We start from the raw sequence: 16777 nt of genomic DNA on the forward strand, positions 1-16777 counted from the left end.
AGCGCTGGATTAACTCTGTGTGGCAAGACTGGGCACAGATTATAGGAAATATTATACTCTACATCGTGACATCTTATTTTTTTGGGGGTTTACATCCACTTTAATCATACAACTAAAAAAACGAAATAAATATAGATATATATATAAATGTACACACACTCTGGTGCTGGTGGGTAATGCTGGTGTGGGTACTGCTGGTGCTGGTGGGTATTAATGTTGGAGTGGCGTGTGTACTGCCTGGGTACTCTACATTGTGACATCACAAAAAAAAAAATGTTTGGGTTTACATCCACTTTAATCATACAACTAAAAAAACGAAATAAATATAGATATATATATAAATGTACACACTCTGGTGCTGGTGGGTAATGCTGGTGTGGGTACTGCTGGTGCTGGTGGGTATTAATGTTGGAGTGGCGTGTGTACTGCCTGGGTACTCTACATTGTGACATCACAAAAAAAAAAAATGTTTGGGTTTACATCCACTTTAAGTTATTAGTGCCCCTCAAGTTTTGACTGTAATATCTTATGTGTCCCCCTTATATAGCAATCTTAGAGTTGCCACTCGTTCGAGGAAGTGTAAAAAAGGTGAGGAAAAATAAAGTTTATTACGTGTTGGTGAAAATAACCTTTAGTGCAGAAATGAAACGTAATGTTTTGAGTGGAGCACAGAAGAGGAAAAAGGCTGCAGAGGAGAAAGAGAAAATGTGCAAACTTCCAAAACTAACATCTTGGCTCAATCCAGGTGCAACGTCAGCCAGTAGTTCTGCTCCTCCAGATGTAGCATCCACATCTACATGCACTCCAATTCCAGCAGAAATACCAATGGTATCATTACCTGATCCTACTGCTGGGGAAAATCCACAAGAGGAAATGCCCACATCTGTATCAGTAAGGGAGTTTGCAACCCAAGACACAGATCCGGGGCTATGGGATATTAGCAATACTAGTACAGTGGATTACTGGATTCGTAGTGGGCCGACAGCATGCCAGAATCATGACTGCAACCTTTTAAACTCAGGCAGAGTGTATAAGGGAACTGGAAGAGAAAATACACAGACAAGGTATTTGTCAAAGAATCTGTTTAAACGTGAATTGCGGAATGGCGAGTGTGTAAAGCGTGAATGGCTACTCTATTCGCCATCCCAAGGTCGTTTGTACTGCTTTGCATGTCGCCTATTTTCCAAGACAGAATCTCCCTTTGCTACATCAGGATATAATGACTGGAAACACAGCAATGTTATTGGTGAACATGAAAATGGAGAAGAACATCGCAAGTGCATGACGGCATATTTTATTCGCCATAAAGAAACTGGAAATGTTGATACACTATTACTTCAACAACTTCGCTCAGAGCAGGAGTATTGGCATAAAGTGTTGACACGAGTGGTTTCTGTAATTCGCTTTCTTGCCTCCAGAGGTTTGCCATTTCGTGGAGAAAACCAAATAATTGGGTCTGCTAAAAATGGAAACTATTTGGGTATTCTTGAGCTGTTAAGTGAATTTGACCCTTTTTTGGAAGAACATCTCAAATTGTATGGGAATCCAGGAAAGGGGAACCCATCATATTTATCAGCAAACATTTGTGAGGAATTCATTGAAATAATGGGACAACATGTTCTTTCTGCTATTCTTGAAGAAATAAAAGAATCAAAATATTATTCAATAAGTGTAGATTCCACTCCAGACATCTCACACACCGATCAACTGACATTTACTGTCCGGTACATTCGAGGATGTGAACCCGTGGAACGTTTTCTTAAGTTCATCCCCATCTTTTCTCATGGAGCAAAGAATCTTGCCGACACTGTTGTGGGATTCCTTAAGGAGAACAAAATTCCACTATCCAACTGCCGTGGTCAGTCATATGACAATGCCTCAAATATGTCTGGACGCTATACTGGATTGCAAGCACGGATTCTTCAGTTGAATGAGTTTGCCATGTATGTCCCCTGTGCTGGACACAGCTTGAACCTGGTGGGAGTAAAAGCAGCAGAGTGTTGTCTACAGTGTGTAAAATTCTTCGACTTTGTTCAGCGTCTTTATTCATTCTTCTCTGCTTCCACACATCGATGGAATATTCTTGCAACATCTCTTGGGAAAAACATTGTGGTCAAGCGTCTGTCTGACACAAGATGGTCGGCACATTTTGATGCTGTTCATGCTTTACATGAGGGTTTTGAGAAAATTAAAAATGCACTAGATTCTGTATCAGCTGACACTGAACAGGAAGTAAATACAAGGCGAGAGGCAAAAGGATTGAGTGACAAAATGGAAAACCTGGAAACGATCTTCCTCACAATTCTTTGGAATGACGTTCTTGAAAGAGTCAACAAAACAAGCAAGGTCCTGCAATCAGAGGATATGAATATACTTGTTGCCATGAACCTTCTTGAGTCTCTAAAAACTTATCTTCAGGATACTAGAGACAGATTTAGTGCATATGAATTGAAAGCCAGGAGTAGGTGTCCAGATTCAGAATATAAGGAAAAACGGGAAGGAAAGCGAAGTGTACGCCTCACTAGATATGACGGATCAGAAGAAGAGGTACTTCTCAGTAAAAGTGAAAAGTTTAAGGTGGAAACATTCCTTCCTGTTCTGGACTCTCTAATTCCTGCACTGACAAAACGTGCAGAAGCTTATTCATCGATTGGAAATATGTTTTCATTCTTCTGTGAATTAAAAACAATTCGTTCTGATGACCTAAAAAAAAGGTGTGAATACCTGGCTAATGTTTATCACAAAGATCTTGATTATGGTGACCTACTAAATGAATGTGAGCATCTCAAGCACTACATGATTCTTGATCAAAATTGTGAGACTCTTCCTGCATTGTACAGAAAAATAATTTCAGACAACTTGAAATCTGTTTTTCCGAATGTGGAAATTGCACTCAGAGTGTTCATGTGCATGATGGTGACCAACTGTGCAGGAGAGCGTTCGTTCTCAAGATTGAAACTGATAAAAAATGAGCTTCGCAGCACAATGGGGCAGCATCGTTTGAACTGGCTTTCACTAATGTGCATTGAAAATGACATCCTAAAAACCATTGACTTCAAGCCAGTTATAAAGGAATTCTGTACAAAAAAGTGTCGCAAATTTAATAAATGATTAGTGTTTTTGTACTGTCCAATTTTAATCAGTAATGTCTTGTTTTTCAATTTCTTGCTTTTCAAGCTCATGTTATATTGTTCAAACGTTGTGTTTAATGTTTAAACACTGATTTTGTTGAAAGTACCAATAAATATCGCCTTATTGATAATTTGCATTTTTATTCTAGTGCGTGATTGTGTAGACAGGGCCCCAGTGCACTGTATTGCCCGGGGGCCCATAATGCTCTTAAGATGGCACTGCCCCCTGGCAAAGCAACTTGTCCCCATGTTAAGGACAAGGGCCTCTTCTCCACAGTCATGGCCAGTGGTTGTGCCTTAAAAATAAAAGGGCCCCCACATACTGACCCCCTCACATGTGAATGAGTATGGAGTGCATAGTACAATTAAAGACACCCAAACGTTTGACAAGTACTTAATGAAAAAAAAAAAATCTTCAAAAAGTCCCTCACATTAAATCCATCATCATTCATGATACCTGCTGTCTACCACACACTGAAAAAAAACTGACGACCGAGTATATAGGACTGATCCCAACTGTACTGCTCAATGAATTACAGCTCTCCGAACTGTTATCAGCTTTATAAAGTAAAGTAATAGTAGTGACATCATTGCCCAGATATGGCCAGTGACTGCTCCTATATATAATGCTTCAAATGAAGAAAAAGAAAATCAGTGTTTAATGGTACATATACACATTCTGAGTCTTATCAAAATACAGTGAATAAATAGTATTGCTCATTAGTGACACATGGTACAAAAATATCCATACATAACGCTGCACCACCACAAATTTGTACCATATTTGTACCATGTTTCACTAATGAGCAATACTATTTATTCACGGTATTTTGATATGACTCAACATGTGTATATGTACCAATAAACATTGATTTTCTTTCTATTACCGTATTGCTGTTTCTTCATTTAAAGTCCCAAATTTCCCCTCTCTTTTGCATTGTGCCAGGGATGGAGGCATATAACACTACCCAGTTACTGCCTCATTTAAAGTCCCACTTACCCCCCTACCCCCCCTCTTCCTTACTTATATTAAATGCTTGGCTCCCCACTGAAAACAGTTCAGCCAAAGTTTGGACTAAACCTAGGATCGGATCTGTTTGTTCAGTTCATTCCTACTGCTCTACTGCAGAGAGCCCTGTGAAAGCAGAGGGCTCTCTGCAAAGGTTCAACATGCCCCCTGTCAGAGCTACAGCTTCCAAATCAGCAGGGAACATTAGTTTTACTGATTTCAGACCTATAGGTCAGACCTCTGCAGGGAGACTTATTTACAACATACTGACAGGAGGCTTTTCTACTGAGATTGTGGCTGCTTTGTATGGCCTTGTGCACACTGGGCGTTTAGTCGCTCTGCATGAGACTCCAGCAATCAGGTGTGGGTGGGAGGCACAACCTCCAGCACAGCTGCCAGCCTGTGAAACTATATGAGAGGCTGACAGCATCTGCAGCTGGATGGGGCTGGTACTGAGCAGCACTAAAATGTAAGGCAGTAAATGTCCAGGAAACAATGCTAAGTACGCATACTAGTGCTTTCTGGGCGTTCGTCCCTGGGTACATACCATACGTCCCAATATTTTGAGATGGGAATGAGGGACACCTACTAGCAAAAGTATGTAGGCATAGGACACAACCCCTGCCATGCACCCTTAACCACTTCAATACCAGGCACTCCCACCTCCCCCTTCCTGCCCAAGCCAATTTTCAGCGTTTAGCGCTGTCACTTTTTAAATGAAAATTGCGCGGTCATGCTACACTGTACCCAAACAAACATTTTTATAATTTTGTTTCCACAAATAGAGCTTTCTTTTGGTGGTCTTTGATCACCTCTGCGGTTTTTATTTTTTGCTAAACAAATGGCAAAAATGAAAATTTTGAAAGACAATTTTTTTTTTGTTTCTGTTATAAAATTTTGTAAAAAAGTATGTTTTCTCCTTCACTAATGGGCACTGATAAGGCGGCACCAAAGAGATGACACTGAAGAGGTGGCACTGATGGACACTCATAGGTGGCACTGGTGGGCGACACTGATAGGCTGCACTGATGGGTACTTATCTGTGGCACTGCTGGTCACTAATGGCCGGCACTGATAGATTGCACTGATAGGAATCACTGATGGCACTGGCACTGGCAGGCATTGCAGATGGGCACCAATTGGCATATCCCTGGTGGTCTAGGGTGGCATGTAGCTGGCCAGCTAGAACCTGTCCTAGGTAGTTAATATAACCTACATGTATATACAGCTAAACCGGATAAGAACCTAAATGTAATGCACATGTTTATATGTGAGAGACAAAAGCAAAGTTATTCACTGTGATTTTATGCTTGAATGTCATATAATAGTTGTATGTTGTGTTCACAGAAGCAAAAGAAAAAATATGCCTTTAAGAATCGTTTATTTATATGACAGTGAAGGTAAGCTCAAATAACACAGTAGAATTCATGCCAGAAAGCATAGAGTTAAGCTTTTGTGACTCATCAGTAGCCTTGGCTAATCACAGCTAATCTCACATTGAGCAGAGTCTTGACCTATCACAGCTACCTTTGCATCCATTCTGTCTGGGAGGTTCCTAATACTGTACATGTGCTGCATTCATTCCACATGAAGACAGAGAGCAGAGCAGACATACAGAGTTCAGTTTTATGGAAGCAAGGGCCTAAATAGGTACGTTACACAAGTTATATATGTTCTTATTGTAAATAGTGTGATCAGAATTAAATACTGATCTATTTTGTGTGCACTTGTAGTTCCACCAAACAAAGTCATCTAACCGCCCTAACTGCACTCGAACAAACTAAGTCACATCCATCCATCCACTCTAACAAGCTAACTGCACCAAACTCATTACCGAACTAAAGCAACACTGCAAACCAAGTTGCAAACCACAGTTATACCTTTCAGAGAAATCCGAGAATGCTTTGATAACTTACAGAGAGAGAGAGAGAGTATAAATACTGAAGAAGAAATATATCCACCATTTTATGTTGAATGACAAGAGTGAATATTTGAACCGCCATTTTGTGATACTTATTTAACACGTGTTTGTACATGGACTGTCTGCTGCAAAGCAGCAGTGTTATCTATGAAGAAAAGTGAAGTTAATAAAGAAGTTATTTTAAGCATTCGGTGTGCTCTTTAAACCTTACTGCTTCCATAGAATGGCAATAGAGGAATTTCAGAGTAATAGACAGTCTTGTTGGACTGAAAAGTCAGAGATATCACAATTCTTCTAATGCCACAGCGCATGAGGCACTTTATAGTGCTGCGCCTGCCACAGGGCATACCGGTTGGGGTTCCTTTGTGGGCATCCCTGGTGGTCCCGGTGGCATCCTTGGTGGTCCTGGGCGGGCATCTGCAAGGGGCTGCGTTGATAAACAATCAGCACAGACCCCTCCCTGTCAGGAGAGCTGCCAATCAGCTCTTCTCTACTTGCATCTGTCAATAGCGAGTGAGGAAAAGCTGATAAATGGCTCTTCCTGCTTACATCGTGGTCAGCCGTGATTGCACATGTGGTAAAGAGCCTCCATAAGAGGCTCTTTACAGACATTGGTGATGTGATGTGTCAGACTGACACACTACACCACCGATCGTGGCTTATCCTGCTGGACGTCATATGACACCTAGTCAGGAAAACTGAACCGCTGCCTGGCCGTCATTTTGCTATAGGCCGGACGGGAAGTGGTTAAAGGAGAATTAACTAAAAAACGACTACTATTCCTTTATATCGGCTTTTACATTTTACAAATGCAGCAGTTTAAAATTTGGTTTTAGCACTTGGAAACACGTTTTTTTAAAGGTTAAAAGTGCATTTTATATACAACTATATAGATCAGACCAAAATGAGGGACAAATGAGGAAGAAAGAGGGACATTGCTCCAAATCAGGAACAGTCCCTCAAAATCAGGGACAGTTGGGAGCTATGTGCACCATTCAGTCCTATGTCAGCCTCAAATAGAGTTTTGCAGGCTGCCAGCAATGGGACTGGATGGTGCACCTGTGCCTTATGCCGGCACCGACACACCAGGGATGAATGCTTAGTGTACATGAGGCCTAAAGAAAATAAACAACATCAATTTTTTCCATAGTCCTGGATTGGATTTAGCCGATTTAAACTGAAAGTTAATTTGGGAACCTTGCATGCAAGGGCCAGTGTTTGAAGTAACTGACACCTTGATCTATCAGGTCCCACATTACAAGATTTTTGTGTACCACATTAGGGAAATCATTTGCACAGTCCATACTTTAACTATAGTGATCTTGTTATAATTATTAGCTATGAACCAAAAAAGATTTTAGAATGACATTTCTAAGCAGCATTTTCCATTACAGTAAATGACATCAATCTGAAAGCATAAAATTCAACCTTATATAGCTCTTTAGACAGCAATTGGAAAGATCTTAAATTTATCTTCATAATATTACCGTAAATATTTCAAATACCTGGAGGCCTCATTACATGATTAAAGTGAATGAAGAAAAAAAAGGTTTAAACATAGCACTCAGCTAAGTTAGCTGCTATATTAGGCATTATATGACAAGTTTCACTCTTGGGTACATTAAGGCATAGATATTTCTCTAGTTTTATTTGAGCAATAATGCCTGGTATATCTGAAATTGATTCTCTGTCTTAGTTGCCATCCTCGTTCCATTAAAATTGCATTCAATAATTTAAACTATGCAAAAAAGAAACTGAATAATATTAAAGGCAACCTGTCCTGGAAAAAATATGGGGGCTGCATTGTCAACCTGCTTCTGAAAATGCTTCTTACCTGGCCTCAATATTTTTTTAGTGGAAAAAACAGAAACAGCATGAAGATAGTGTGCTCAGAACTGCCAATCTACCTACTAGTTCCTGGACAGTGTCTATTAAAGCTTTTAAATCAGAATGTACGCAGGGTTAGTACCCCTTTTAAGGAAACCTCTCCCCTGGGTGGGTACTGTGGGTGAGACTAGCTTAGCCCTTTATAATCCTAGATGGGAAGAGCTTGAGGGAATCAATGGATGGGTGAAGGTAGGCTTCGGTATAGTGGAAAAATGGATATTACCGCGCTTATCAAAGGAGGGGAAACAGAGAGGGGAAGAAAGGGGGAGGGGAAATGAAAGTGATGAGAAGTGGAGGTACAGCTGCGGCACTGGAAGGTGTATCAAACCATAAGCAATTGAAAATGGGGAGGGTAGTGCTGCGCTAATCAGTGATGAATGGATAAGTGAATAAACAGGTGGGGGAGGGGAATGAAAGTAGGTGTAATTGAAATGAGGAGCAATATAGCCCAAATGGCATCAGCATAAAAATAAATATAAATGATCAGTGAACAATAACAGTAATGGTGCAAATCATATAACTACACAGGTTCCTCTTAATGTGATGAAATACACTATAAGTAATGGTGCAAAAAAATCCCAGGTAACTGTGCTAAGTGACACTCCTATATTGGTGATAAACAGTCCATCAACAGAGTTTAAAAAATATTAGCAAAAAGTATAAGTAAGATTTCAAAAGTCCAAGAAAGCAAAAGTGCAAGTGTAGGTCCGCAATATGGAGTGAGAGGAAAATGGGTATCCAGTGATCCTTTTAGGGTAAGTAAGGATGTCCCCTTACCTTACTGCTGTAAGGTAACAGCATATAGATCCAACCACATTAGATGGTTCACTCGATGGGCTCTGATCCAACAACGGCAGGTCCTCCTTGGAGTTCTCGTCCCAGATTGGTCAGTTTCTCGCCCCAAAGAAATAAAGCATCGATGGTGTGATACCGTTTTAAAAATTTTAATTCTCAAAGAAAATAGACAGGGGTACTCACATAATCCAAAATACAATTGAGCATGTAAAAAAGAGGGGCAATCTGTCGCCAACGTCACCTCCGATACCTCTCAGTGGACTCAAAAAGTGAGTCCAGTGAGAGGTATCGGAGGTGACGTTGGCGACAGATTGCCCCTCTTTTTTACATGCTCAATTGTATTTTGGATTATGTGAGTACCCCTGTCTATTTTCTTTGAGAATTAAAATTTTTAAAACGGTATCACACCATCGATGCTTTATTTCTTTGGGGCGAGAAACTGACCAATCTGGGACGAGAACTCCAAGGAGGACCTGCCGTTGTTGGATCAGAGCCCATCGAGTGAACCATCTAATGTGGTTGGATCTATATGCTGTTACCTTACAGCAGTAAGGTAAGGGGACATCCTTACTTACCCTAAAAGGATCACTGGATACCCATTTTCCTCTCACTCCATATTGCGGACCTACACTTGCACTTTTGCTTTCTTGGACTTTTGAAATCTTACTTATACTTTTTGCTAATATTTTTTAAACTCTGTTGATGGACTGTTTATCACCAATATAGGAGTGTCACTTAGCACAGTTACCTGGGATTTTTTTGCACCATTACTTATAGTGTATTTCATCACATTAAGAGGAACCTGTGTAGTTATATGATTTGCACCATTACTGTTATTGTTCACTGATCATTTATATTTATTTTTATGCTGATGCCATTTGGGCTATATTGCTCCTCATTTCAATTACACCTACTTTCATTCCCCTCCCCCACCTGTTTATTCACTTATCCATTCATCACTGATTAGCGCAGCACTACCCTCCCCATTTTCAGGCTTCGGTATACATTCAGAAAATCGTAAAAGGGGTGATTGTGTAGACATTCCCTATTTCTAGAAGTGTGCTTCTGGCCTGGAACATTTGAGTAACCAAGAAGGTGGAATTCCTAACAATTCAGGTGGTTGGTGCCCCATCTCTCGTACCTGTAGCAGCAAAAATGGTGAGAGTTTAGCATGACCATTGCTGGTGATGAAACAAGGCCCAACTAACACTTGGCGTAGTCAGCAGAATTAGGTGGACGTGACAGCCTTGCTGAATGGAGCTGTGCTGGAAGGCAGAGTTAAAGGAGTGAACAATACGTGGTAGCCGTAAGGTTCAACAGTCAAGCAGCCATTTAACCATTTGCTTACTGGGCACATAAACCCCCTTCATGCCCAGGCGAAATTTCAGCTTCCGGCACTGCGTCGCTTTAACTGACATTTGCGCGGTCGTGCGACGTGGCTCCCAAACAAAATTGACGTCCTTTTTTCCCCACAAATAGAGCTTTATTTTGGTGGTATTTGATCACCTCTGCGGTTTTTATTTTTTGCGCTATAAACAAAAAAAGAGCGACAATTTAAAAAATATATATATATTTTTTTACTTGTTGCTATAATAAATATCCCAATTTTTTTAAAAAAAATATATATTTTTTCTCAGTTAAGGCCGATACGTATTTTTCGACGTATTTTTGTAAAAAAAAAAAAAAAAAAATCGCAATAAGCGACTGGTTTGCGCAAGTTATAGCGCCTACAAAATGGGGAACAGAATTATGATTTTTTTTAATATTTTTTTTTTTTACTAGTAATGGCGGCGATCTGCGATTTTTATTGGGACTGCGACGTTATGGCGGACGTATCGGACACTTTTGACACAAATTTGGGACCATTCACATTTATACAGCGATCAGTGCTATAAAAATGCACTAATTACTGTATAAATGTGACTGGCAGGGAAGGGGTTAACACTAGGGGGTGAGGAAGGGGTTAAATGTGTAGCCTGGGTGTGTTCTAACTGTGTGGGGGGAGGGGGGTGACTGGGGGAGGTGACCGATGCTGTGTCTCAAGAGACACAGATCGGTCTCCTCTCCTCTAACAGCACGTGAAGCTCTGTGTTTACACACACAGATCCACGTCCCTGCTGTTACCGGCTGTGTCACCGACGATCGCGTGTACCCGGCGGACATCGCGGCCGCCAGGTACACGCATCGGCTCCCCAGCGATGCGGCGGCACAGTGGTTACCCGCCGCACGCCCCCCAGTGGCGCACGCGGGTAATGCATTTCAAATGACGTCCAAAGACGTCCAGTTGGCACCTGAGAACCGCGCTGTTGACGTCTTTTGTCAATAGCGCGGGTCTCAAGTGGTTAAACAGAGTGCAGAGATGTTCCAACTTCAATGGAAGAAGACCCCTGGGAGGGAGCTAAGCACCAGATGGCAGTACTCATATACAGAGGGAGGACTATGGATAAAGGACTGTGGGTGATGTGGCAAAAAGGGTTAGCTTTGTTTCGATAAGATGTGAACTAATTCCTTGTGTCTGTTTGTCCAAACTGTAACAAGCACACAGAAGTCATTGCGTCAGGCTGTGGGAGGTGTCGTGCCTTCTTGTTTGAGGTCCTCCCTAATTGTCAGCAGCCAAACAATTTAAGAGTGTCCTAAGAAGAGGATGCAGTTTGGGAGGAGGTCTGCGGTAATGAAGGAACAAGAATTGATGATTTAGATTTTTTTTAAAAGCTTTGTACTGGGGTCTGGACACCTGTGTGATGTGATCACAAGGGATTGATTTATTTATAGTTAAACTTCAAATTTGTTCTGAAAAATAAGTGTACAGCACTTCTCATATGGACATTTTGATGTTGGTTTTTTTTGCACTTTTTTTAATGCACCATTTGCATGATATTTATTTCTGTGCAGCGCAGCATTTTCTTTTACATTCTACAGCGAAGGAGGAGGCCGATGTTGATGAGGAGCCTATGGCAATGCAGTCTGTGGCAGTAGGACAGGTTTGTCAATATTCCTATCACACACTTTGCTGGAAAATATGGCTCTTAAAATGGTGGGTGCTCCAGCAATTACCAGTTGGGTCCTGGAAACATCAAGCAAGTGTACATATTCGCCAGCACACCATGGATTAACAACTTCCATCCAAAGGTTTCTTTATTGAAAGAGATCACACCACAGAGAGAAGTGCAATGTTTTGGAGTTGCACAGGGCCCCTACATCAGGCATGTGATGATCATGTCAAAATGTTTATACTGAAATATTAAAATAGTATTGTATTTATGGAAATATGCCAATCTTGTTTTTTGGAGATTTACAACTTCCTACAATATCAACAAGAAATTCTAAGTTCTTTGATCTGTGCTAGTTTGAAGACAATTAACACAAATGAATATTTAAAACATAATTATTTATTTACTAAAGATACAATGCAAAATTAAAATCAGGTATAATTTGTGATAAAACAAATACATGATATACGTCCTCAATCAGAGATAAATGGCGATTAATGTTCAGATAATATTCACATACATTTCTATGCAACCTCTATATTACAAGGTATGTTCACAGTTCAATACTTAAATAGTACATTTAAAGACTTGGTAGCTTGTAAAATAACCTTTCGTGACTTCAGGGCTTCATGTAAATACTCTTGTTTACATTGACACTATGTTGTTATCTCTTCTCAAAACAAACAGATCTCCTCTTACCCTCTTAACCACTTATATACGTTGGCGATATAACCGCCGATATACATCGGCAGAATGGCACGGCTGGGCACAAGCACATACCTGTACGTCCTCTTTAAGTGCCCAGCCGTGGGGCGCGGGCGTGCACCCACGACCCGGTCCGAAGCTCCGTACCCGCGGACCCGATCGCCGCCAGAGTCCCGCGATCGGTCACAGGAGCTGAAGAACACCTTCACCGTTCTTCACAGTGCCACTGTCATTGATCGTCTGTTCCCTGATATAGGGAAAGGCGATCAATGACGTCACACGTCCAGCCACGCCCCCCCTACAGTTAGAAACACATATGAGGTCACACTTAACCCCTTCAGCGCCCCCTAGTGGTTAACTCCCAAACTGAAATTGTAATTTTTACAGTAAACAATGCATTTTTATAGCACTTTTTGTTGTGAAAATGACAATGGTCCTAAAAATGTGTCAAAATTGTCCGATATGTCTGTCATGTCGCAGTCATGAAAAAAAATCGCTGATCGCCGCCATTAGTAGTAAAAAAAAAATTATGAATAAAAATTCAATAAAACTATCCCCTATTTTGTAAACGCTATAAATTTTGCGTAAACCAAACGCTTATTGCGATTTTTTTTACCAAAAATAGGTAGAAGAATACGTATCGGCCTAAACTGAGGAAAAAATTGTTTTTTTTATGTTTTGGGGGGTTATTATTATAGCAAAAAATATTGTTTTTTTTTCAAAATTGTCGCTCTATTTTTGTTTATAGCGCAAAAAATAAAAACCGCAGGAGGTGATCAAATACTACCAGAAAATGTGTTCCTAAAATGTGCTTAGTTACTGTGGGGGAGGTGCTTGTACTATGGGGAGGGAGAGATCAATGATCCTGCTTTGCAGAAACACAGGATCACTACCTACCTTTCCTACATAGGCAGACGGATGTTCTGCTTCTGTCTCGAACGATCGTCAGGTCGCAGGCAGCCCACGTGCGTGCCCCAGACCCAGCTGTGCAGGATCACGTACAAGGAAATCCTGCTCAAGACAGTCGCTGTGTGTGTGTGTATATATATATATATATATATATATATATATATGCACACACACAGTATATTGTCAGCAAGTTAAATTTGGTCCCAACAACAGGTCAGCATAAAATCTTTTAAACCTGTCCTCCAGAGGAATTAGAAAACAACTATTCCCTGGAATGAAGGATGGTTTAGGTATGGTGTCCTCTGAGTCCTAAAGTTTTTTGAGCAGGATAGAGAAAAAGGTGGTGAGGGACAGAGTTTTGAACATTATGTTGTAATACTCTGAACCCGTTTGAATCAATGAGTCTGGAACGTCTGTGATCTTGGAATTGTAACAGATGTTTCCCCACACTTGGGAGTGAAAGCACTCCTTCATTGGGAAGAAAGTTCTGCAGAAGACTTGGTAGGTTTTAAAAGCCTACCTCAAAAGGTAAGATTTTTGAACACTGGTAAGGATGCATTTGCTGGGCATTGGGTATACCTAGCCATACATTCCATTGTTATATGGTTACTGCACAATTGTTTGGGTATGCGGATGCATAACGGCGCCTAAATGTTTTTGTTTTAGATGGTTGTAGGTGGAGGAGCATCTTTTTGTATTTGATCTGTTTTTATTAATACATTTTTGTCATTCATTTTCCATCATTTTTGTTTTCTATTTTCCTGTTACAATATATCCCTGTGGCTATATTTTGTGGCATCTTGACTAGTACTTCTCCCTTGTATGCAGCTTTATGGCCACTGAGCCCCACTTCCTTTAGATAGTGAGTGGATGAGCCCTCAGTAATAATTTTTATTCCACAGTGTGGTTCCCAGTTTTCTATCTTTTGTCCATAAAAATATCTCACCTGTCTCCAGTGTTTCCTGATCCGGCAGCTGCCCGCACATCACCCCTGATCGATCTCAGCCACGTGTGAGCTGGGTTCTCTCAGGCACGCCCACTGCATTCATGTCACCACTGGCCCCAGAGATTTGTGGGAGTAGATTGCTAGGGGGGTGCGGTGTGGACGAGACAGCTTCTATGATTGGATATGCATGCGCACGCACGTCGCCCCTGGCCGCTTCTTCTTTGCCGCGCCCATTCAGACACATCACCACTAGCCTAGAGACCTGGGGAAAATTTCGTTTGTGGTGCAGTGTGGACGATTTCAGTGTTTAATCGTGTGCTTTTCGCCATTTTTCCTGGCGTGCCGGCAGTGTTCGCTATCATTGCACTAGAGCAGTGGTTCTCAACCTGGGGGTCGAATAAAGATTTGCCAGGGGTCACCGAATCTTGGGCTGTTCCTGAAGCACGCACTGCTCTCCCAGCCTTTTTTGCGGCCACCCAGCTGGGCTGTTCCTGGAGACCATGGCCATCCACTCAGCCTCTTCGCAGGCGCCCATTCAGTTGATGGCATGGCGGCGGGGCAGAGACTAGAGGTCAGCTGAGTGGTGAGGAATGTGAAGTGGGAGGGGCTGGAGGAGACCCTATCTCCTGATTTCGGCATAGGTGTCACCACAAAGCCAAAGACACAGTGAGTACCTGTGATTATAGTTGCCATTAAAAGGACTCAGGAAGCGCTACATGTCCATGGGTTAGGGGCGCAAATTACTTGTCTTGCCTTGGGTGTCGACAACCCACCCTACGAAAATTATTTTACACTTAAGGGTCCCCACAACTTGGGAAATTTTATCAAGGGGTCACGGCCCTAGAAGGTTGAGAACCACTGCACTAGAGGATCCAGGTATCGCCTCATGCTACCAGTAGTAACACAGACCATAGCTAAATTCAAAACAAGTTAATAGCAGTCAGAAAAGATGAGAAGGAAAACATGTCAGTGGCCTCCACCTGTAAAACCATTCCTGTTTTTGAAGTTGTCTCATTGTTTCCTATCTAGTGCACCTGTTGTTAATTTCATTAACACCAAAGCAGCGGAAACTGATAAACAACTCCCTCTGCTACCAACTTGTCCGGATCAATATCTCAGGAGCATGAGGCCGCTTTTACACTGAGGCGTCAATTTTGCAGTGCTTTTAACCCCCGCTAGCAGCCATATAAGGGTTAAAACCACCCACAAAGCACAGCTCCTATAGTGCCTCAAAGATGTGGCTAGCAGGACTTTTTTTTTTTTACCGCCCTGCCAGCACACTGCTCCGATGTGAAAGCCCTCAGGCTTTCACATTGGCGTGAAAGGAGAGGCTCTTTCAAGGCGCTATATTTTGCAAAAGCAGCCTAATTGACTTGATGCTAAACTCTGATTTAAGTGTTCCTTAAAAAAAATTTGATCAGTGTATTTTTGTCCATTTAGTCCTGAGATTTACAGTTTTTTTTTGTCATTGATCATTTGGGTAAAAGGTCCAATAATTTTTCCACTCTTTTCTAGACCATAGCAGGTCTCAGTAATGTTCAGCACACTTATCACCACTGTTTTACTGTGGTATGCACCCATCCATCCATTTTTCCCAACACTCACACATCTCTATTTTTGCACAGTTACCCTTTTCTCCCTTCCAATTTTTTTTTTTTCCGGCTATTGTCTCTAATCACAATTGTATCAATATACATAGGCAAACATTTCTTTGTTTTGCTTATTATTCATAATTTCTTAACAGGATTTTTGGCTTTATCTAGTTGGTGACTAATCTCCATGCTCCTGGTTGGCTGTACGCCCCTCGGTCTCTTCCCCTCCTACCGGCCTTTGTTTAGCCCTTTGTCCCTTTCCCCTCCCTCCCTGCCCTTTGGGCCCTTCCCTTTCCCCCCCCTGCTCCCATTCTCCGGCTTCGCTGATGTGGGGTTGCAGTTTGCGGCCTCTTGTAGGCCCGGGGGTGATCTCTTGTCCGCCCCACAATATGGTTTTCCTCTGACCATCCTCTCAACTGGCGAGACCCTCAAGGGTTGCTCATTAGTGGCCGGTCGCTGACTGACTGCTGTCCTTGGTTTCCAATAGTCACCCTGGTATGTATTTTTTGGCAACAATGTTAACATGTCATGTGAAAGTTGCACATAGACATTGTATACACGTTTTTGTAAACAACTAACATATATATGTATTCCATTGTAGAATTTACAGTTGCAAACTTTTGTTCCCCCTGAAGAAGACTGCAATCATATAAAAGGTCGAAACGTGTTGGGTCCATGCGTCCATAGTAATTTTCTTTAATGATGTACTGCCTGTTACTGGACATTTTTTTTACGTGTATTAACCTTTGTTTATATGTCCCCTTTGGAGCTCATGTCCCGATTCCTATCGGATAATTTTTTATACTTGATACTATTCGAACTGTAATAGACTTTACACTTTTATACAAAATTTTCAATATCTGTATTATCTTTACTCATTGCTGCAACTCAA

General features: G+C 41.4%; 1 protein-coding gene across 1 annotated transcript; it reads left to right on the forward strand.

Moving 5' to 3' along the window:
* Positions 1–358: 358 nt before the first annotated feature.
* On the forward strand, positions 359–3125 carry LOC120929707 (zinc finger MYM-type protein 1-like). Its single transcript, XM_040341428.1, has one exon. It carries the CDS (start codon positions 529–531, stop codon positions 3109–3111), a length of 2583 nt encoding a protein of 860 aa, XP_040197362.1. The 5' UTR covers positions 359–528; the 3' UTR covers positions 3112–3125.
* The last annotated feature ends 13652 nt before the right edge of the window (positions 3126–16777 follow it).

Source organism: Rana temporaria, chromosome 2 (assembly GCF_905171775.1).
Source record: "Rana temporaria chromosome 2, aRanTem1.1, whole genome shotgun sequence".
NCBI classification, from domain to species: domain Eukaryota; kingdom Metazoa; phylum Chordata; class Amphibia; order Anura; family Ranidae; genus Rana; species Rana temporaria.